Source organism: Sphaeramia orbicularis, chromosome 16 (genome assembly GCF_902148855.1).
Source record: "Sphaeramia orbicularis chromosome 16, fSphaOr1.1, whole genome shotgun sequence".
NCBI lineage: Eukaryota > Metazoa > Chordata > Actinopteri > Kurtiformes > Apogonidae > Sphaeramia > Sphaeramia orbicularis.
In genome coordinates this window covers 2351761-2376276 of record NC_043972.1, presented here as the reverse complement: position 1 = coordinate 2376276, position 24516 = coordinate 2351761, and the positions used below count along the sequence as shown (strand labels likewise).

General features: G+C 38.2%; 1 protein-coding gene across 4 annotated transcripts in view; it reads right to left on the bottom strand.

Annotated features, from left to right (window-relative positions):
- Window positions 1-355: 355 nt before the first annotated feature.
- The window catches only part of adgrb1a (adhesion G protein-coupled receptor B1a), a 298620-nt gene continuing 274459 nt past the window's right edge, over window positions 356-24516 (bottom strand). For 2 of the 4 annotated variants that reach the window (XM_030157686.1, XM_030157688.1), the window contains 8 exons: window positions 23442-23540; window positions 14563-14734; window positions 8617-8712; window positions 8479-8518; window positions 6498-7159; window positions 4447-4482; window positions 4085-4243; window positions 1968-2162 (listed from right to left, as the gene is read on the bottom strand). In XM_030157686.1, coding sequence (XP_030013546.1) covers window positions 1968-2162; window positions 4085-4243; window positions 4447-4482; window positions 6498-7159; window positions 8479-8518; window positions 8617-8712; window positions 14563-14734; window positions 23442-23540 — 1459 coding nt within the window. Of the gene's footprint in view, window positions 2163-4084; window positions 4244-4446; window positions 4483-6497; window positions 7160-8478; window positions 8519-8616; window positions 8713-14562; window positions 14735-23441; window positions 23541-24516 lie in introns of all 4 variants that reach the window. The other 2 variants (XM_030157687.1, XM_030157689.1) reach the window with 1 other exon arrangement.

Sequence of the window (24516 nt, the reverse complement as noted above, 5' to 3'; positions counted from 1 at the left end):
TACAGGATGACAACTGACACTATGTTCTAAATGTTTGTGTTGTTAAATTTGAGAAATGAAACAATAAAATATATAATAAGTATATAATAAGTTTAAAAAAAAAAACCCAAAAAAAACATGCAACACAAATGCATCTACTCTGGTATGTGCATCAACATATGGAGACTAATATTAGCAGGTGTAAATATTAGGAACCTTATATGAAAATGTGTCAGTTTGCATGGATATCTTTCAGTTTTTGGTCAGTATAAAAGAAAAAACAAACTCGTATCACACATTTTTTTAAAGCACTCTTTTTATCCTTAGACCTCATGTTTAATGGTGAACATGTGTAATTAAATGAGCACTCGTCTTCTTTAATTATATAGATATGCTTTTATTAGAAATAAGACACATTCATTTTGTGCTCTGAAAACTGTACATTAACAAAGAGGCGACCCCGGTAAAATAAAAAGGGGAGGTGGGAGGAGGTTGGGGAAGGGAAGAGGGGGAGGGGGGAGTGTGGCGCTGGGTGTGGGTGCGAATCGAGAAGGGCACAGAGGTCAAGGGTCGGCGGTCAGGGTTTCGACAAATACAGATCTGAGGGAGTGACTGGCGGTGATATCAAAACACACACTGTTACATTGCGATACAGAACACTCGTATAGTCCAGTACCCTGAAGGGACGGGGGGGAATGGGAGGATCAGTATCAGAATAATCATGTTCATATTTATAATAATGATAACAACTATCCCCAAGCACAGTAAGAAAGATATTTATAGGCTAAAATCCATTCTGTAGAACTCTGTTGAAATAATTACAATGCTGTACATCAGGACTCCAAATGAGCCTTGTGCTTTCTCTGTGTGCAACCACCATCCCATTATCTCGGCCTATATCATCTTTAACCGTCGTACCATATATATTTAGAGATCTAGTCATGTATTCATCTGCAATTACACACACACATACACACACGAGTACCTTTTATTCCTCAGGATCTTCAAAACTCTCTCATATTTTGCAGTTACTGTACCAAGCCTGCTTGTACATCGAGAAACTGACCCAGTCCTTCTCGGCTGCAGCGTCTTGCCGCGCTGAAGATGGCGTCCGTGTAGTCCCTCTGTGAGCGGCGTTGAGGTTGAGAGGCTGGTTAGAGCACAGAGCCCGCTGGTCTGCTCTAGCGTCTCTGAGGTGTCCGGAGATGAAAAGGCATCCTGCTGTTTTGGCTCTTCGATTTCCCGTCCCCAGCTTTCCCTTTTGTCGCTGTGGGGTCAACGTTTCCCCCCCGCTAGGATCAGGGAGGGATTAGAGTCAGAGCCAAAAGGAGTCGGGGGTGGGTGGGTGAGCTGTAGTCGATGGGTTACGCCACTGAGGGGCACATAAGTGTACGTTTGGCAGTCTGGCTCCTCAATCAATTTTGTAATTTTTCCTTTTTCGAGTGTTGCTGAAGAAGAAATGAATCCAGAAGCATAAACATCAGATCAGCGTCCATTGGGAAAAGAGAGAGCGGAACAACAATGCTACTTCCAACAGTGAAAAATAAAAGAGACATAATCATGATTATTACATCATAACCATTTAATACAAGGGGTAAACACTGCATGATTACCTTTGCTATACTGTTTATGACTGTATAATACAGTAGCTGAACTGCTACTTTGGCAATCTGTCTCCCATGTAAGCAAGCGTGGTATCCAAGACCGTACACAAGAAGATGATCAAAAATACTGTCCCAACATCAAATGAAACACACAGAAAGAGACACTGTGTTCCTGTTCTCTCTTTAATCGGTTAACTGGATTTTGTTTTGGAAATGGTGGCGCTTCTGTCTCCTCCTCGCACTCCTTTCCCCTCACGTTCTCGTCGCCGGCCGTTGAGTAGAAATACAGAGCAGGGCAGTGTATGTGGTGTGTCTGCTTTGTTTGTCTGTCTGAGAGCGTTTAAGGGGGAAAATTGATTGGTGGATGTGAGGCCGCCGGCTGGGTCACACCTCCGTTTGCAGGTCCATAATCTCCTGACCCACCAGGGGGATGGTGGCGCTGGTCTTCTCCCACTCCACCGTCTGCAGCTCCAGTGGGGAGGCCGCTACCGTCTCCAGGTCCTTCCTCACCCACGACGGAGGGGAGTGGGTCTTCCTGATGCCCTCCCAGGCCCTCTTGCTGGGAGTCTGCTGCTTGTCCTGAATGGATCAGGAGAAAGGAGAAATATTGGTCTTCGATAGTTAATTTCATTCATCTGTGTTGTATTTCAAGTGTAGCTAGAAATGTTTAATGTCACCTCGACCTGGCTTTTATCTGTTGTCTCCATAATTTCCGACATTAATTAGTCTTATTCGTGTCTGAGCTAAGAGTTAGATGAAAAGACAGGTGAAGATCAAGCGAGAAACCAAACAAAAACAGCCTAGCTTAGCATAAACAACTAGCACGTCTCTGTAAAAAACCTTAAAGCACCTCTAATTATTGTTAGTTAAATATTTTTAACTGGACACAAGCATCTGAAAGGATGAATTCAAAGTTTTATAAGAAACTTGCTTGTCAAACATTTGCCACTTAGCTTGCAACTCAAGGTCAAGGTAAACTTTATTATCCCCAAGGGGCAATTTGTTCTACAAATTTGTTCTTCAATTTGTTCAACTGGATGCTAACTTGTTGCTAAATCCAGAATAAATCCAAATCCAGAATAATGTAACTCCTCTAATAACTGCTTTAATACCAACAAATGTATGATCCAATTTCAAAATAATTCTTTTCCATTTTGGGAGTATAAAAATTAGCACGATTTGCTTATCAAAAACAAAAAGGTGCTTGTACAAAAAGCTAACTACATATGCTAACAATTCTCTCTGACGCTGTGACACATCCTCAAAACACATCTTGAACCCGTAGAGAAGACGATCTCTCTGTCTTCCATGTGAAACGCTTTTTTTTTTTTTTTTTTTTTTTACACTTTTTTCCAGCAGAAGTTAAAGCTCTTTGCCCTGTTAGGCTACCTAGCCTTCTGCGAGAGAAGACTACTCCAAAGCTGTGAAATGAATGGAGCTCAGGAGTCTTGGAGAACACATTCATTGATGGTTATGCAACAGAAGGAAATGTAAATAAACTGCTGCCATGGAATGACTGCAGCTACAAAGCCAACATGGATTCCCTTTTGTGTCTGTTGTTGGTGAGTGTTGGCAGACTTTGACTAACCAACCGGTTTCCAATAGCTTTTAACTACTTCTTTTGGTTTCATGGAGTCTCTTGGTTAAAAGCTTTGGAAACAATAAGAGGAAACCTTATGTTGTGAATTGATGGTGCACTAGTGTCACTTTTACTTTGTTAGTAGTATTAGGATGTGTGAGAGATTAATCTTCTATAAACTGGTTAGAACAGATGAAAAAAACATTCATTAAACCTAAAAGGAAGCTAAAATATTATCTATAGTACCTATGTGTGTAGTTAGGTTAGGACAACTTTGTCTAGGTTAGAAAAACCTGCATTTTTTTCCCAAGTTTGCAGCTCAAGCATGTAGTTAGCATGTTATACTGATGTGATTTACACCTAAATACCAAAAGTATCCCAGTCGTGTACATTTACCACCCTACTGGGGCTAATGGAAGACATTGGCCACACTCCAAATCAAATTATTTAACATAGTCATAAATAGATATTTAATATAATAAAAAAAGGACTAAACTCAGTTTAACCAGAAAACTATGAATGCTAGCTCAACAGAAAGGTCATCATACTATCAATACGTTGTGTGAAATATTATCCAACGAGGCAGTAATTGAATAAATGTGATGAACCTCAGAATATTTGTCACATTTGCACTGACAGTTTGCTTTTGGCTGAGTTTAGACAATCAATTAACTGTTTGGGGCGATACTACAAAATACCCACCCACAGCTATGCCACTAGAAGCCCCCACAGCTAATTTGTTCTGGCACTGACATTGTAAGCAGATAAAAAAATGCAATCCTCAAAACGCTGCACTTATAATTAAACAAGCAACTCCACTCAAGTGTGGTGAGTGGTGCTAATGATAAAGGCTGAAATAATGAGAACAACATTAGATATAGGGGAGGGAGGGGGCAGAACAGAATAAAGTTAAACTCTTTACACTCATGTTGGTCTTGTCGCTGCTGGCAGAGGACACACTCCATCTTTTGGCAGCTTTGGCGTCAACAGGTGGAGATTCTCTATCCTTGTCTGCACTGTGAATCTTCCTGTTCAGGTCCTGAAACATGTCCTGGTGGCGTTTCCGGGTGTGCATTATCTTCTACACAGGGACATTGCACATTACGTACAAGGTAAACAGAACAGTCCTACTTCACCCCGTTCACATTTCATGTGTTTAATCTCTACAGTCACACCCAAACTTTGAATGAAGAATTTAACATCTAAAGGTCTCAATAGCTAAGAGACATAGTTTTTTGGTCTATGTATAAAAAGCTCTGTAGGAATCAAAGAGACTAAAATTACCTCAAAGTCAAGCTCTGCATAGCGTGATTTTCGTCTCTGGGGGAAGATGAGACAGAGAGATTAAAGATGTGTCTTGATACTATGTGCCTTGTGAGCAGACAAATGCTCAAGTGCTTCTCAAGTATTTCAGTGTGTATCTCCACATCAGCCAGTCCGAAAAGAAAAGTGTTGTGGGACTCAGAGGAGAGCAGTGAGTCATCGGGGAGAAAACAAGGTTTGCTGCTGGTCATTCTGACCCTGTTGGCACAAGTTTGCAGTTAACAGATTGTGACCGAGTGACCTTTAAGTCCTCCGTCATGGAGCGGTGAAGGAAAACCTGACCTTCAGGCTGCTCGGTTGCTGTGGCAGCTGCCGCCTCGCATGGCATTATGGAAGTGTGTTTTCCCCTGAAGTGAAAAGACACCAGCAGGCAGATGTCCAGGCCACTGTGTGCTGATCACAGTGTCGGCTCATCCTGCCTCTGCCGCCTGCACCAGGAGCCCAGTGAAAACTAACCTTTTACAGGATGATAACCTTACATGAGGCTGGAATAAACTGTGATCCATCTGTGAAAAGTGTGAGAGCTTTTTAAAATAAGGGGGCTTATTTTAACATCAGCGAGGGGATGACCTGAGCAAGCAAGAAATGTAGGACAATGCTTCCCTGCAGAGGCCTAATTACTATTCTTCTTATTTAATTGTATGATGAGTGTTCCTTTAATTAATATATGTCTCCCAAGTTGATGATTTCATGTCTGCACAGCCTGTAGTGCAGCACAAATCAGTTTATAGCATGTCGATATGTGTCTTTTACCAAGATAAAATGTTGGTTCTTCGTTCTTTATTCTGTGTATCAGTGTTTAACTTGATGAATGGCTGCATGTCAGTGCAAACTAAAAGATGATAAACATGAACATGGGGGATCATTCACGTTGATATATGGATCGAAAAAGAAACACTGCAGCAAACGCTGAGTGTAAATGTTCACTCACTGAGAATGATAATAAGGAGGAGACATGATGTGAAGATCGTGATATTTACCACAATATACGACATAAATTCTCAATAAAAGCCTGTATTTTAATACTGGTTTAAGGCACAAAAAAGGTAAATGGGACAACTTCCCTTTACTAGAATGACTTAAATGTAACAGTTTATGAGTCGTCTCATACTCAACATTCTTAACACATACTTTAATTTTTCTAATAATAATAATTTTTCATATTTTAATTTTAATTTAGTTTTTCTGTTTTCTTATGTTCGTTTTAAGTATGTAGTTGGTAAACTCACACACTGCCTTCAATTTTCAAATCCCAGAAAGGGAAGGATTTATGCTAAGGATGCACTGATTGTAAAATTCATGGCCAATACTACCATCCACTCTTTGAGGCAGGCAAATAAAGAAATTGTAAATGATTATAAAAACTAAACTGTCTTTCCGTTTTACTCATGCATTGGATTATGAATTCCTTTTGTTTGTGTGCAGCACTTTATACTCTTTAATATGCTTTACTCACTTAGTTATTATGTTTCATTGAGCACAAGTTCAGCCATACACAACTTTTAATATAAGACAGCAGATTGGCCACTGCCATTGGTGAATTTATTTACTGATGGGCAGTTTATAAGGCTGATAAACAGCTGTCAATGTTCTGCTGATGTATTTGTGCATCCCTTCTTTATGCTGTTTCGGCAGCTTATCTTAACAAGAAACATCTGTCTATGAATTGTGAACATAACTGCTTGTAACTAAATGGGATTAAAACGTTAGATTGAGTTATTGTACTTCATTTTGTTGTACTTAAAAAGCATAAATTGGAGGAGGTTATAGTGGTGGTCAGTATGATAAGACTTCTTGTACTTATAGAAATAGGGCTGTGGAAATCATTTAATAATAAATGAAAGACTAGTTTGCAGTCTAAACCAGTATAAAATGAAGGCCTCTCTGTAGCTGAGGTCAAAAACTTCAAGAATTTATGGTAAGTACTAGAATATACACTTTACATGCGTCTCTTAAAACATGACATATGAGACTGACAGTTCTGTACTTTGACAGAGGTGCGCTGGTCTTACCTCCAGTGAGCTCATAGACAGTGTGGAGACGGTCTCGCTCTTAGACATCACGCCGGAGTTTCCGGAGTCTCCTCCGTCACACACGCTGTTGACCACCTGAGACTCTCTGGGCATGCTCTGCAGGTTGTGGGCAGGTGAGTCTCTCTCTGAGCATGACACACTGACCTGGTCAGCGGGCAGGCTCTTCAGGCCGAAGCCCGGCACAGGCTCTCCGTTGGCGGGGTTAGCCAGGTGGATGAGCCTGGTCTGAGGCAGCTGCTCGATGCTGATGTTATACTTGGCCGCCTGCTCGTCTTTTCCTTTGGCCGGCTTCAGGGTGCCCGTGTTGTTGGTCGGCAGAATGACGTACCCGGGGCCTTTGCCAGTGCCTTCAGAGCTGCTGCCCTCGCCGTTCCCTCGAGGCAGGTCCCCATCCAGCTGCTTAAAAAGCTCGCCGTCGCAGATGTAGATGGATTTGGCCCCTGGCAGCTCAGTGCTGATACCCTTTGTAGCACCTTTCTCCCTACGCAGCGTCAAAGTGTGGCTGGTGTAGTCAGCCACATTCTGTAGGTGAACTTTGGCCATGCTTGCTGGCATGGTGTTAAAGTTAGAACCCTTCTGAAGAGTGAGGGTCCCAGCGGAGGCCTTCTCCTCCCCCTGGAGAGAGGAGCGCTTCATAGTGCCTGAGATGACAGACAGACGAAACCAGTGTGAGACTAATGCTCTGTCACACTCATCTGTTTGGAGGTTGTGAGGCAAGATGTTCAAATGTTCACATTAGCATAAATCAGCTGACACAGCGGACCTGGATTTCTGGCACCCGGGGTCCAGGCCCTGCAGCTGTAAACTCTGCCTCTGGGTGGTACAAATGTGGGATAAACAACGCCTGTTCAAACCAGAGCGGTCCAGCTGTATGGCTAAAAACCAGCATGTTTAAACCCTTCCAACAACTCAAGGCGATACAGAGTTTCTGCAGGCTCTTACAAAATCTACTTCAGGTCTTAAACATTTGGAGTGGGTTTTCAGAGCTGTGTATCAGCCAGTAAGTTGCCATGTTGCACTCACAACCCCCCTGTATTTCTACTTAGAATTAAAGAGCTGTCTTCTTGGCACAGAAAACCACACAAAAAAAAAAACTGATGGATGCGCAAAAGATTTGAAGACAAATCAAAGAATACACAAAGTACAATCACCCACACTGGTCAAACCAGGCCAAGTGGACTGGAGAGTCTGTGTCTGTTGAAACATCCCAGCTGACAATATCAACACTATGGTTGCCTTGATCTTATGACCTAACCTCACTTCACCATAACAACTGTTGGCTTATGGCACAATGCATATCCCATGCCATGTCCAGGACGGGAAATAACATCAGACAAGCCCTGATCTGCACGAATAAAAATCTCACATTCTCGCTCTGTGCTCCCTCCTACTTGACATATGCAAGAAAAAAAACATTCATCCCTCTCTGTTCTTTTTGTCATTCCTTGAATGGTCCTGTCCTAGTCTCAGTAGCATTTCTGCTCCAGATGCTTTTCTTGATATCCTGTCTCAAGAGATAATCAGATTTTCACTCCCAGCGTATATCAGTGGAGGAGGAGAGTCAGTATCTGATGCAGCACCGTCGGGAGGGACTTAATTATACAGTGGCAGTGTAGGAGAGGCTCAGACAGCCCTATTTATCTGCATAGAACTGCTCAGCACACGTTTCATCCCACTCCCATCAGTCTGGGCTAAACTGCGTAATACAGCAGTAATGTGCTGTATCTCTTGTCAAAACAGCTCCTCGGTGAAGGGAGTCTGCTGTGATGCTGATTGTAAGACACAAGTGCAGAACAGAGGGGGAACATGCCTCACATCTGTTGCGACAATGCTGAGGAATTTGAAGGAGTCAAAACACTGAGCGCGGGCACAAAGAGACATCTGTAGCTTTTGAACGTCTCTCCCCAAAGTCAAATTGAAGATGCACACAAGCACAAAATCAACTCCACCAGGAGCTTACCTGATCTGCAAGCCATATCAACGTCTTTCTCAAAGTCAGTCTGAGGACAGAAAACACAAAGACAGATAGTGTTCAGTACAGAAACCTACTACATATTCATCTGTGAGGTGAAAATAAGGGACTGAAATCCATTTGTACCATCAGCTGAGCGTGGCCGTTCTGGAAAGATCCTCCTGAATCTCCGTTGGTGTCCTCCTGCCGGTCGACCACGCGACACTTCACCGCCTCCTGAACCTGCAACAGGACAACAAAGAGCAAACCACAGTCTTAGAAAAGAGATCTACTCCAATTTCAGTTCACACTCACAGAAGCTGAAAGCATTTATGGTGGCAGCATTGCTCATCACAAACCAAAATACGACCATTAGGTGGAATCATAACTTAAGAATTTTACTTGTGGCAGTAAATTCCTCTTTGTAAATAACCGATATTTTTGAGCAAATCCAATCTCAATTTCAGAATTTAGACCAACACAAAACTCAATACAGAATAAAGTTAATTTATCAAGCTTAATAGGACAATTCCCTGACAATATAAGCATTATATCTAAATAAAAACAGCATTAATCAATCAATCAATCAATCAATCCCTTTATTTGTCCTCAATGGGGCAAGTGCTGTGCAACAGTGGGAACAACACACAAATGCACATCCATCTACAAATACAAATACATACTAAAATAAATACACTCAATCAATAAAGATAAAAATACAGATTAAAAGTCTAAATATAAAAGGATAACTGTATATTGGAGTATTTGGTTTTACCACCTCACCATCACAGAGCCTCAATATTTTATAGACGAATGAATTACGCACTCAGTTCAGATCTGAACAGTCTGAAGGTTTTATGGGAAAAAGACATTGGGGTTATCTTTGGGAATGAGGAACGGATGAAAATAATTTCACAATGTGGTAAATTTTTAAAGGAAGGTAAAGGCAAATTTACACAATATACAAATATATTACAAAGATATTATTGGACTCCTGTAAGACTGAACAGATTAGGTCTGATGAATAACTCACTGAAATGTCAAAATGATAATGGTACTCTGATCCACTGTCTGTGGGAATGTCCAGTCATCAAAGGTTTCTGAACAGTTGTAATTCATACTCTAAATAACTGGTTGGACAGAACTGTCCCACTTTGTCCAAGGCTGTGTTTACTGGGTGAAAAAGGACAGATAGCTAATGTATCAAATGAAAAATTTTCTGTTATCATGGTTGGGGTTTCAGTAGCAGTCAGGATTATTCTTAAGCACTGGAAAACAGCTACAGCCCCACAGTTTAAAGAATGGGTCCACAGGGTGATGAAGACTGCTTCATATGAATGTAAGCTTCAGAAGGTCAATAACAGGGATGGAACCACAGCACCAGTTTGGGAGTCATTCTGGTCTTACATAACTATGACTGACAGTCAGCAGGATGATAGTTGAACTACTTCCCTCATGTATTTATGTATTTATATATTTATTTTATTTTTTAATTTATTTAGTTTTGTTTTTTTTCTTGAGACCTTCCACGCTTTGTAGTGTTTTTTTTTTTTTTTTTTTTTTATACTTCTCATGTATGCACAGAAGCCCTCAATGTTATTATTAAGCAACACTGTATGAATGTCATGATCCAAGTGAAAACTCTACTAAAAACTTGAATTCTAAATATAAAAGGATTAACAGGATTTCAAACCAATAAAAACGACACTACTGGTAGACTATCTTTTTCTCCTGGAGTTTAGTAGGGCAACAGCTGAAGGTACAAAGGAATGTTCATATCTGGTAGTTTTAGCAAATGGAAGTCTGAGAAGTCGAGAGTGTAGAAGAAACCGTTGAATCTAGTGAGATGGATTCTGCTTTCTTATTCGACTGTTTGTTGTAAAGGTCCTGTCGAGTTTTTTGAACCATGCCAGTTATTTTAGTGCCGACATTAACCACTTTGTCCTGAAGTTTTAACTGGATTTTTCTTGGCTTTCATTTCTTTTATATTTCTCGGTGGAAATTTTAGTGTCACAGTATTATTGAGAAGAACAAACAGAGGAGCTGCCAACAAGAATGCATTCTCTTGAAAGTATGACTGGAGATCTAGCCATGAAAAATGAGGAAAAAGTGTTACTGAAGCTACTGGTAAATTTGTAGTCTGGTAATGTCAGAGGTACCACCACAGCCAAGACGCACATCTGGACTTGGTCTGATGAATACTTTGACAGGAACAGCATCAGGCCTTGTGTATGAAAGATGCATGTACATGTGATCTGAAGTTCTGTGGGAGAAACTTGAAGGACTTTGATGCCATTTATCATTACTTTCATACGTTCCTTTTTAGAGAGTAATGGTTCACGTGTTTGTATTTCAGTACGTAACGTTTAGTTCTGTGTGTAATTTCAGATCAGACAATAATTTAGAAGTTTATTTGCAAGCATTTAATCTCAAAATTCAACACATAACGTGCCCAAACTTGGAAACCCTCGACATTCAGCCCACGCCAAAGTTTTTGCACAGACGGACAGACAGACGGACGGAAAATGAACTGATGACATTACCCTGCGGGGAGGGCTGAGGGTAACCAGAATGTGAGCTCAACATGGCCCATTTTCTCAGCGTACTAGATGTCGTCCGTGAGTATAACTTGTTTGAACGGTTTTATCACCTTGAAAGTTGCGCAGACATTGTGCCAATATGATTAAACATGTATGATGTGCTTACTCACACTACGCAAGTTAAATGACCTTCCTGCTGTGGCATCTGGTGTGGTGACAGAGAAACAGAGGGCACACACTAGATTTTAGCTTCATGAGTCACAAATTGATAATAAAAGGTGTCAAGATAACAAAAAAGAATCGTGAATTATTTGGGTAACATACCACACGAGATGAGGAAATCTGACTGATATATTTTGTTATTAATATTATTAGCAGGGGCAAAAAAAAGTCAAAAATGATTGTGCGAAGATCCCCCAACACTTCTGGACTGGACAACTGTTGTGAATGAAATTTATGACATGGAAAGGCTGACCTTCTCATTAAGACTCACTACTGATAAATGTAAAAAAAAAATTGGGGAAAAATGGAATGTGCATGTTAATCACAGAAATCCTTGAACCTGTATAATCTGGTCCTAATTTGTCCTGAACCTGTCTGTATTTTGTTTGTCTGGAGATTGAACCTGGATGCTCGAATTGTTGTGTTGTGTCTTTTGTTTACTTTTGTTGTTGTTGTTGTTGTTGTTTATTTTGTCTATCATAAAATATGGGGATAAAAATTGAGCATTAAAAAAAAAAACCAAAAAAGAGAGGAAGACTGTGTAAATCTACAAACGTGAAAGTCTGAGACTGCTGACTGTTGTTGCTTTATGTAAGTAAACTATGCTTGTGCTATTCTTTAATTTATTCAATTATTTAGTTCAGTATCAGGAATTAGTATCCAGCATTGGAGTGCCTTAAATATTACAGTACTAATCATGTCCAAACAGACACTTCTGAATATTTTTTTTAATATATACTGAATGAATTTCCCTGTTACTCTCCTACAGTTGTTTTTAAGTGTCCATTATACCCTGGTGTTCATTCTTCTGCACAAACAGCTTTAATTGCACTGATGCTCTGTTATTCCGGCACAGCAAGTGATATAAATACATTTTAAAGTAGGAGCAGTGACCCCACAAGTCACACTGTTTAAAAACCTTTATTTAGATTCTGCTTCTATAAAGAAAAGCTTCTCCTTTTCACTGGCTTTTTTCTGTTCTGGTAATTGTTCTTTGCTTCTTTTGTCTAAGTTTAATATAACCTGTAAAATTACAGGTTATTGTTGTTTTGTAGTTTGCACTTGAAGGCACTTGATGTCTCATGCAGATTTATTTTATTTGTGTTAATTGTAAATCTCCTTGAATGAACATCAAGTCTTACAAAGTAATTCATGATTCATATTGGTAGTGGGATTTAGTTTTTGTCAGTCTGAGAGAACAGTAAAAGTAAAAACTACTCATGCATGAGGCTCAGTGTAGACCAGTGGTTTTCAACCTTGGGGTCGGGACCTCAAGTGGAGTCGTCTGGAATTCCAATGGGGTCGCCTGAGATTTATAGTAATTGATAAAAATAAAAATTGACTAATAAAAAAAAATATGTGGTTAATTGAGAGAGACAATCCCAATCCATAAAAGACATGACAAACTGAGTGTGAAACTGCAGCACTGTGGTTCTGTTTATGTGTCACATGTTCATTGTGGTCAGTTTCAGATGCTGCAGCTGTTTTTAATTCATAGTTTGAGTTATTGTTTGTTTAGTATTAATTGTCAGCTCTACAATTCTGATTTTACTGTAATTTACCTAACTTTTAAGTGACTTTAAATATTTACATATGCAGTATTCCTGTTTCTATCTATCTATCTATCTGTCTGTCTGTCTGTCTGTCTGTCTGTCTATCTATCTATCTATTTTTTTTTTTTTTAACATAGTACATTGTCATTTTATGCAACCTAAATGTTCTTTCTTTCTTTCTTTCTTTCTTTCTTTCTTTCTTTCTTTCTTTCTTTCTTTCTTTCTTTCTCTTCTAAAAGCCTGACTAAGGACTGGAAATGGAAACTAACAGTAGCTAGAATCTCTTTAGAAGAACTGTAGAAGTTACATTATGTCATTTGCATTGTCCCTATCAAATAAACTTTATGAATAAATAAAATAAATACAAACTGGACTGACTGTACATATGTGGACCAAGGAAAATAAAATTTCTACAGTAATCTACACCTGGCTTTTCTGCCTCCGTCCATAATAACATACATTATATAGACTAAATGTCCTCTAAAATTAACGTTTATTTGCAACATAGTACAGCAAACTATTACATGATCAAAAACAAACTAATTTTAGCAAAAAAAAAAAAAAAAAGGTCTCTGTTTTGAATGTCTGGGGTCGCCAGAAATTTGTGATGTTAAAATTAGGTCACGAGCCAACAAAGGTTGGGAACCACTGGTGTAGAGCTTTTTTCTGGGTCTATAGAGACAGGAGTCGGTACAGACGGTCTGTGGTAGCTTTTTTTTTTCAAAGTGTTTTTTATTACATATCAAGTCACAGAAAAAATGTAATACAGTCATTGTTCTTTTTTTGTTTTTAAACCCAAACCCACAAACATTCCCACCCTGTTGCACCAAAAAAAAAAAGGATAATTGACAATAAAAATAATAAATAAATAAGGAATACAGATGTTAGTCACAGATTTAATAAGACTATTGTGGAATATGTGAGGGATCTACCTTTTTTATGTGATTTAGAACAGGTTGCCAGGTACTGAAAAACTTATTGGCACATCCTCTTATAGAATATCTGATTTTTTCCAATGTTAACCCTTTCATGCATTGTGGTCACTACAGTGGACAGCTATTCTACAGCTGTTCTCTTGTATATTCATGGATTTTGTTGTTCTTTTCATTGTTTTTTTTTTTGTTTTGTTTTTTTTACACATATCTTTATTAAAGTTTTAAGACACTACATGTCTTTTCTGACATGAATTGGTAACATTATGTAGATCTCTCCTGAGGATAAACCCCCAGAATCACAAGCCTTCCCCACAGTTTTCACACAATTTATCAGTAAATACGTGTTTCTGTGTGTCAAAAATTAAACATGTGTGGTGTCCAGCTGAGTGGACATTTTTGCAACTTCATGAAAAATAGGTTCATAAGAATTTTATCGTCATTATTACTTTTTTAAAATTTATTTTTATTTATTTATGTTTTTTAAATTATTTTTATTTTATTTATTTATTTATTTATTTATTTATTTTTCAGAAGAAAATTTTCTATCACATTGTTTTTTTCATGCCTGAAGACAAATAAAAACACTCAGGAAAAAAATTTGATTAAGGTTCTCATAATTCTTGCATGAAAGGGTTAAATGACGTAAAACATCTAGAAACCAAGATTTGAATGTTGGAGGGTGTTTATCTTTCCATTTTAGTAGTATTAGTCTACGAGCTAGAAGAGTGGTGAAGGCAATTAGATTTTTAGATTTTTGGTTCAAATGAAAAGAATGTGATGTAATGCCAAATATTGCAACTGTTGCCTCAGGTTCTATAGACGGTCTGTGGTAGTTGGACGTACCTCTCTGCGCAGAATGCAGTGCACCATGACGATCACGAAGCCTTCCAGCGAATCAAAGACAGCAAAGAGGATCTGGAAGAGTGCGGAGCGGCGGTCTGTGATGGCAAGGACGGCTGACATCCACGTGAGGGCCAGGAGGGGTAAAACCACACAGGAGCTCCACAGTGACGCCCTGCAGGACGGGAGGGGAACAGCAGTCAAAGAAAGCACCAGTTCACCTCCGTTCAGATGAAACACAAGGCAAGACAATAAGGTTTTCTGGTAATTATGATGTAAATATTAGCTAAGGTTAGGTTTTTTTTTTGACATCTGAGGCCAACAACAACCAAGAGGTAAAGTATATTCCATCCATTTTGCAAGATCTAGGAGACATTAAATGCTAATGTAATGCTAAACACAATCCTTAACACAGTCTTCTACTTGCCCTTGATAAGAGCCTACGCTAATAGCATAGTGTTAGCAGCCTTCAACTCTATCCATGCATAAATACATAACATCACAACAAATAATTATGTTACTATCACAAACAGAAACATACATCCATTATCTGCAAATATATATGCTCATAATTCACATATATTACATGCATGTATGTTTAAGATGGTTCAGTCAAACCATAGAGGATCTAGTGCCACAGGAAAGAGAGGGAGGAGCGAGGGTGAGCAGTGGGGAAAAAACAAGTGTAATGAGGCTGAAAAAGAATGCAAAGACAAACAGAAGAGGCAGAGCCAAGAAGGACAGAAACGGAGAGAGAGAGAGTCTGGAGAAGTGTCACCCATCCACCCCCCCACCCACCCAGTAACCGGTCCATGCCTTTGCTCCTACTGTGCATCTATTTGTTCTAATCAGTGCATTTAACGATCACGAAGAACTGCTTTTGTTACGACTTTCAGACTAGAACCTTTCACTGACATTAATAACTAAAAAAAAAAAATCCAGAGGTGGAAAAAGTGCTTAAAGGAGTGATATTTTACTTTTTTTTTTTAACCCTTTCATGCATAGGTCACTCCAGTGGACAGTTCTTCTCCAGCTGTTCTCTTGTATATTCATGGGTTTTGCTGTTTTAGTTCCACATCAGCTGACACAGTGGACACTTACGCACCATCCCACACACTGACATTCAGACCATTACTGTAACTTTGCTGTTCTTGATAAACCTGATCTGTAGTAAAATGTTTAACTGTAAATTAATTATTTGTTAGACAAAAAGTTTTTTTTTTGCATATTATCTCCATGAAATGAGTAATTACTGGCATTAGAATATGTTAAAATGTGAGAAGACATCAGATTAGCAGCATTAAAAATGTTTTTATTTCATTGTTTTCATCTCACTTTCTGATATTGGGTTTTAAACACGTTTCTTTACTTCAAATATTAAATGTGTGGATATTTTTGTAACTCCATAGAAAAAAAAACTTGATTGCATTGTTTTTTTCATGCCTAAGGAGGAATAAAAACACTGAAGAAAAAAATGTTGACTAAGGTTCTCACAATTCATGCATGAAAGGGTTAAAGGAATTATGCATTTTAAACATTTCCCTGTGGTCTCCATAAACTGTAAATGCTCTGCTTGGGTCTGAATTCTTCATTAATTCAACTCCACAGGTCCATCTTCAACCCTATTTCTGACTAATGACACCAGAAAGGACGTTTGGAGCGCTGGCCCTTTAAATGTAAATGAGCCACTTCATGCCCCGCCCCCTCCAGGTTGTTGGCTGTGCTGCTCTGTCCCGTTCAACCAACACCTGAACATTTTAGCTAATCGGCTTACTTAATCAGCGTACTTGGAGAAATGTTCGGCGGAAGTCTTGACCTTATAACTAATTATAAAATTTAACAAATTAAGCAGGAATTCAAACAGGTTGTAGAAATCCACTTGATTTTTGCCCAAAAGAATATAAAGATAGTTTTGCAGCATCTGGAGGGTTCACATTCAAACTGTATGAACTATTAGGGTCCAAATACACAAATAAATGTAGACTAATAAAAGTGGATTTTAGATAAATATGAGCCCTTAAAGATTTTCCACTTAAAATGTGACTGGTCCAGCAACGACATAAATGATAGTCCACAATCTGCTTATAAGTGAGACACCTTTTCAATATTATATTTTAACTATTTGTTAGAATGATATTGAGCTTGATTAAAACCTGTTAAACCCTGACCATATTTTCAGGGGAAAAACGCCTAAACAGACAAACCCGAAGTAAATGAAGAATTCCTTCACAATAATAAGGTTCATATGGATGTTCTTGGTGTCTGTGGACATTTACAGACCTCACAGAATCTATTCCCATTGTCTAAAATATTGTATCTATTACTCTGCCTGAGTAAACTGGAACAAACTAAAAGAGAAATTAGAATTTTTTATCCTCGCCAGTTTTTTTTTCAGCTGGAGGATGATGATATGCATAAATAAGTCGGAGATTTTTAATAGTGAATATTTCACCCCACAAAGATTAAAAATCATGTTTGAACATTAAAGTTTGCACTAAAATACACTTTTGATGTAATTTTATTAACATTAGGGTCTAAACTTTGAGCAAAAGTTGAAAAAAACATCCATTGTCCTGATTTTATTAGATTTTTATAGTAGATGAATATTAATATATATTTTTTAGCCCTAATATAATTTTTTAGCCCTAGATTCATAGAAAACAAACAGAAAAACCACCACTACTTTTAATGTGAAAACATGTAAACAGACTAGAGTTGCCTGTGTCGGTTCTTATTTGCCCAGGTCAGGGGTCAGCAGCCCTGGCCCTACAGAGTCACTGTCCTGCCTGTTTTTGCAGGGGTGTCAAACTCAGATCCTCGAGGGCCGGTATCCTGCATGTTTTAGATGGATCCTTCTTCCAACACACCTGACTCAAATGATCAGCCTATCATCCTGCTCTGCAGAAGCCTGAGCACGACGGTCAGGTGTGCTGGAAGAGGGAAACCTCTGAAACATGCAGGATACCGGCCCTCGAGGATCTGAGTTTGACAGCCCTGTTTTCGAGGTTTCCTTCTTCCAACACACCTGACGGTCGTGCTCAGGCTTCTGCAGAGCTGGATGATAGGCTGATCATTTGAATCAGGTGTGTTGGAAGAGGGATACATCTGAAACAGGCTTTCTCAAATGGGGGTACATGTACCCCCAGGGGTACTTGGAAGAAGCCCAGGGGGTACTTGTAAATTTTTGGGGGTAAAAATACATTAAATAAGTCATCATGTACTGAATGCAAAACAGATAATGAGAATTAATGCTGAAATATAAAACACAATAAATACATTCATCTAATAAAACTGACACTCCTGACATTATTTCATTTCAATATTTGGATTATTTTTTATATTATTATTGTCATCTTGTTTAAGATTTGGTAACATTTTAAGAACATTTCTATTTAAAATTATTCCAGATGAGTTTATTTGAGTAATTAAGTCATAATTTCTTGTTGATGAAAGGTTCAGTTATTCATTAATGACTATTTAATTTATTTTTCTCATGAATGACAGAGGGCACTTTTCAGTTTATATTTTGCACAAAATTGACTTAGAAAGATTTGGTATTTTTAAGATTTAAAGCTAAACATATGTTGTTTGTTTACAAAGTTTTGAAAAAAAAAAAAAAAACAGACATCTTTGGCACAGGAACAAATTTAGCCTAATTTTGTCAATCAAAGATGCTGAAGCCAGGGTAGGGGGTACTTAGCTAAAAAAAAAAACATATTTCAGGGGGTACTCCACTGTAAAAAAGTTTGAGAACAACTGATCTAAAACATGCAGGATAGTGGCTCTGTAGGACCAGGGTTGCTGACCTTTGGCCCAGGTCCTCATTCCAGTCCCATTAGGTTCATAGTGTTTACTAGAACTTATAAAGATTTCTTTTTCTTTTTTGTCAGACAGATGGAAAAAAGTTGATTATTTTACCGAAACATGGCAAGGAAAAAGAATCAACTTTTTTTTTATCTGTCTGACAAAAAAGAAAAAGAAATCTTTCTAGGTCATCATTTTTCTTGGTAGTTCTTCTTGGTTCAGCTGGACTGGTTTGGCTCTTTTGAAAATGTTACGTCTCTAAGTTCTAACTAGAGTTATTTCAGCTAGTAAGTAAGAACAGTATTTCTATTTTGATACGACACAGAAATGAACACCTATTTGCAATCTTCGCCTGCCCCACTGGTGAACCGCTATTTAATAACTTACGTCATTGTTGTTATGTAATATGCATATATAACGTTACGTCATTCAAACATGTAATTTTTAAAAAAGGCATAAATGGGAATAACTGGAAAAGCTGTTTTGTGTTTCTGCTGCATTTACATTCAATCACATAAATATTACAGATAATTTTTCCTTCTCTCTGAATGACTTTGGCCCTTTAGTCTGCAGTGCTTGATAGCTTTTAGCATCATTGTGCTAAAAATCTGCAATAACCTTCCAGTATAGTGTAACTGTAAGTGGTGGGAGAGGACACAAGGCTTGAGCACGAACTCTTTGCTTGTTTTTTCAGGGTTTCAAGCAGAAAATCTACTCTGTGATGCAGGTTTTGGCTAACCCATAGGAGGATTACATTAATTATCGACTGCTGTAATGACTAAAATACCGGTCTGATTGTGTCAGATGTGACCTGGACTCTCTACTCCAGGTTTCTGAACGGATCTATCATCTTTCTTTATATTTAGTCTGTTAATTTGGACCGAGAAATGAGAGCTGCAGATGGAAAAAGAGTATTAAACAATTCTGCTGTTGTTCCCCTGACTTTAGCTTCTGCAGCTTTAAATCTCTATCAAATTAACACAGCTGCTAGCAGGACTTTGATGGTCTTTATCATCAAGAAATGTCAGTAGTGCATAATCCAATTTGAGAATTTCTCACTAAAACTGCTGTCGTCAACCTTAAAATAGTAACTTTTCACACAACACATGAATAATCAGGTTGTGATTTAACAATTGCTGCAGAGCCACACTTTCTGAGTTATTGCTCAGTTCTTTATCTGTCATCTTATGTAAAACAACATATTACTGCTGTTACTTTGATGGATTTTATTATCATACAGTCATGCTTAAGTGAAAATAGCGCCACCCAATCACACAATTTAGATTTAATCCTCAAAGTAAAATGTAAAATGTACCAAATACACTTTCATAAAGTACCTTTCTTCAGGTTTTTTTCCACCTCTGGTCTTAAATGGTGTTATATTACTGAAAGAGTCTCATGTAAGTATCTCATTAAACCTGTGATACTGTCAGATTTTATTTTTTTTCCCATTCTGCCCACAGTTCTTTCATGCTTCAGAATGAAACTTCCAACACTTTTAAATATGCCAAATAACGGCATACACTGTATACAGGGTTTCTGCGGGTCATTAAAAGTCATTAAATAGATTTTGTGAAAATTAAGGCCTTAAATGGCATTAAAATGCATTAAATTCAATGTCCAGAGGCATTAAAAAATTAAATACACTTGATGCAAAAGAGCATTTTTATTCACGATTTATTTTGATGATATGAACTTTTAATAATTTTGATTGGAAGTATAGTGTGATGATTGACAGGCGGAACCCTTTAATTGGCTATTGTTTATGGCCGATACACGAAGTCACAACAAAGGATGCTTGGAATGCATCGTGCTGTGAGCGTGTCCATGCTGTGGCGAAAGAGCGGAGGGAATATTAGCAAATGTTGGAAAAATGAGAAAATGCAAGTTTCAGCAGAAGTGGTTGGAGGAGGAACTGTTCAGAACCTGGTTAAAGCCTGTCGAAGGTAAACTGACATAAAACTATATAGAAAACTGTATCTGCAGTTGGACGTGGGCATGAAATTTGTTTAAAGTGACATTAAAAAGCATTAAATTAGATTTACTGAAACCTGCAGAAACCCTGGTATATGAGCACAGCTGTCTCAGACACTGTTGGTCTGAATCATACCTTTAAACCATCGTTCTAATAAAAAGTCTGGACCTTGTTTTCCTCTTTAATATGAGTTTAGACCTGAAAACTTTTCTCATTTTGCAGAGAGTGCTGCTCTCTAATACAAAGTGTAGCGTCAGTCAGTGTTTAATGCTTGTTCCTCGAATTGTTTGGGTTAAATAGATTCAATTCTGTCTATTTATCTTGAATTAAGTAAAAAAATCTTGAATTAAGCAAAAAAAATCTGCCAATGGAACAAGTGAAAATGATCTTGGTAAGATTTCTTGAAATAAGATTTTCAAGATCTGTTGTCTAAAAATCAGTTCTTATCTCTCACTGAAAAGTTACTCTTTAGGTGATTACGTCTTATTGTAAGTGTGATGAGATATATGGGCAAGAAATGAGAAAAATACACTTGTAAAATTTTGATTTTTGCAGTGTATGATGAAAAATATAGGAAATAAGTCTATAAGGGTCTGGAGTACATAGGCAGCATGGGATCACAAAAAAATCATAATTTCAGAAATAAAGTGTAGTCTCTTTACTTAGGTGTAATCATGTGGATTGAGAAGTCAGCTTAATTAGCAAAAGAAATGAAATGCGAGATAATAATGCGATAAAAGTCAGTTATGAAAAAACTAAACTGTTGGACAGCAGAAACAGAAAGAAAGAACAAAAACTATAATATTATAAAATGTCTGCATTCATTTAAACTATGAGTTGTATCTAGTTTGGAAACAGAACAAGTATTGAATGTTCAGCTCTATTAAACTAAATATATTACATAGAAATCCAATACTGTAAATGTGCCATCACGCACAGTGTTTAACAGAGACACTGAGGAAACGTCTCTGGTTGAATAAACACTATAGCATTTAAAAATATCTACTGCTTAATTCTGTCAAATACGGTCATAGCAGCCGACTCTGTTTGCTGCAGTGACATATGGGGGATTTAAATTGCTGTATATTTTTTTTATGCATTGCGGTTCTCGCAGGCGCCAGTCCTGAAAAATAATATGTCTAATGTGTCAGCCATGTCAACTGTCATTTCAAAACTATTTTAAACACATAGGAGTTATTTACAGGCTGTAATTGTGGCACAGAGCAACACTCCCAGCATCGAGAAGTAAATAACCCCAGCAAACATTTAGAATTCTGACCAAATACGACTGGTAGAAAAAGGAGGAAAACAGGTCCAGGTTGAAGTCTAGTGGCTCCATTTGATCATAGAAACAAACGCACACATATACTGAAAATTACACTGTAGGCGTCCTCAACGGCCTCTTCAACATCTGATCTAATCACACACACACACACACACACACACACACACACACACACACACACACACACACACACACACACACACACACACCCTCTTATTCAGTCCAGTGCATAAACATAGTTGTAACAGTTGTTTTCAGTTAACCCTCTGGTATCCTGTCCAAGGCCCTTACTAAACACCAGGTGTGTCTTTTTGACACACTTGTGGAATAATGTCAAGAATTTTTTCATACAGTTTGTTTTAAATTCTTTTACACTTTTTTTCTATTTCATCAACTTGAGCTGTAAATAAAAATACCAAATACTCAATAACTGTCACATTTTTTAACCCTTTAAATGCCGTGTTTGTAATGTAAACAAACCATTTTTTGGATGCAAAAAACACAAAAAAATTATTATTTTTTCAATATACTCCATAAAAAGTGGATCACATATTATTAGATTTTTTCATCCTGGCATATGTCAATGATTAACTCCAACATTGGTTAATTTGCATTATTATTATTTTTGGCGCTAGGTCAAATGTTCAAAAATACTAGCATCTGTCACCAAGTGTGCGTAAAATGCACACCTATAAATCAAACTATTAAATATTATATATTGATTTATTTTTCTGCTCTAATTTGATTTTATTTTTGTAAATCCAGGTCAGCCCTAATCATACAGATCAAATGGAAGAAATAGTGCGTTTTATGCACACTTGGCAGACAGATGCTAGTCTGGTCATTTTCTTTTGTTTACAATGTGCAAACTTTAGTTGGTGGCCAGAATTTAAAATATCATGGACAAATGAACAACTTCTGAATTCTAACCTTATTTAAATTGTGAAAAATAACACTGGGTTACAAAAAATGTTTTTTTACAAGTTGTCTAGGTTTTTTCAACTGAATTAGGACCATTTTGCACCGCTACATCCAAAAGTGATGTCTGTTTTTCTCAATCAGGTCAGGTTTTTTTGCTAATTTGATTTTGAAAAATTTGATCTCACAAAATTGATTCCATTTTTGTGACTTTATCAGTTGATTTTTTATATAGTTCTCACCCAAAATAGGTTTTAAGAGAAAACAAAATCATTTTCTAACAGGATGTATTTATTAAGTGTTACAAACTGTAGCAGAATACGTCAGGCTTATTTTTTGCAAGATCTTCTAGTCGAAGCCATTTCATTCACCTGTAATATTAAAAAAAGACATGAATCATAAATTGGCAAAAGTAAAATCTTCAGAACTTGTTTATTGCCAGAAATATGAAAGAATTTTGTGTCATATGATGTGAACATGCCCATAAATGTAAGCAAAAATGTTCAAAAGCCAATATGTGGCATAGTTCAGAAAGTTGACCTGATTGAGCAAAACTAATGTGATTTTTGGATTCAGCACACCAAAATCATCCTAAACCAGCTCAAAAAACTGAAACAATAAATTTGTTGTTGACCAGTGTAATATGAAGTTTTTAAACATGAAGTGCAAAGTGTGCCTAAAAGGCGCACCCGGATACCGGAGGGTTAACACACAGTTTGTTTGTTGGTCAGGAGCCTCATTTACTGAGTGGAATCCTCCCTGCCAGCGCATCAGGGAGAGGGAAACATGACAGAAGGGGGATACAGGAGAGAGAACCAATCAAGTGAGGGAGGAGAACAGCAGAGGAGAGAACAGAGAGGCAAGAAGAAGAGTTAAGGAAAAATAATTAGCGGGACTAACATGGCGTTACTGGTAGCTGTGGTGGAAACGTCAGCCGAAGAGATAACTCCGCACTTGGCACATTTGAGCGTCATATTGTACAGTGGCACTGTCATCTGACTGCAAAGTCAAATTAACACGCTGTAACATACACAAACAGATACAAATGCACCTACACACAGACTCGCACAGAGGCGCACGCCAAAAAACAGTCACGCAAAACAATGAGGTCACAGTGGTCTCGCACAATCTCTCTCTCTCAGGGCCACGGTCGAATCCGAGGTTTGTGTGGGTTTAGTGTTTGGGTTTACCTGTGTGGGACTGTGGGGACAGAGGGGGGAGGGGCCCACATGTGCCCACTGCTGGATGTTTCACATGATCTTAACGAATCTCTGCTGCGTTGGTGTGAACGAACTGGAATTCATCCAGAAAGGCTTCGTCTAAATGTGTCAACTCAGGCTCTTCATATGCAAATATATGGACGTCACTACTGAGATGGTGATGATGATGATGATGATGATGTTGTATCACAGCTGGTCATCTCTATTTTTTCTACCAGTAAATATAAACTGTAAGACACAGGTGTCAAACATGCGTCCTGGGGGCCAAATCCGGCCCACCAAAGGGTCCAATCCGGCCCATAGGATGAATTTGGAAAGTGCAAGTTAGGGCCTCAAACTCAAAAATAATAACCTAACCTATAAATAATGACAACACCAATTTTTTTGTGTTTGATTTAGTGCAAAAAGCATTAAATCATGAAAATGTTTACATTACAATCCAGGCTCTTTTCATGGGTCGTTCCACGTTGGTGGAACGTTCTACCGAGCACTACGAGAACAGAGGCATCCCTGCCTATCTTCAAGAAGCTCCTGCAGACCCAGCTCTTCCAGGAGCACCTCCTGTCCTAGCACTGGCAGACATTCCATTTGAAATATTCTAATAAAGTTTTTCCCAAGATTATCACAGGTTTTCCCAGGATTATCTCTGGACCTGCTGCGGTGGTCCTGCCTCTCTCCTGCCTTCATCATCATCACTCACTTAACCACAACTGCCTCCATGTGTCTCCCCCTACTCCCCCTCACCCCCAGTCTTT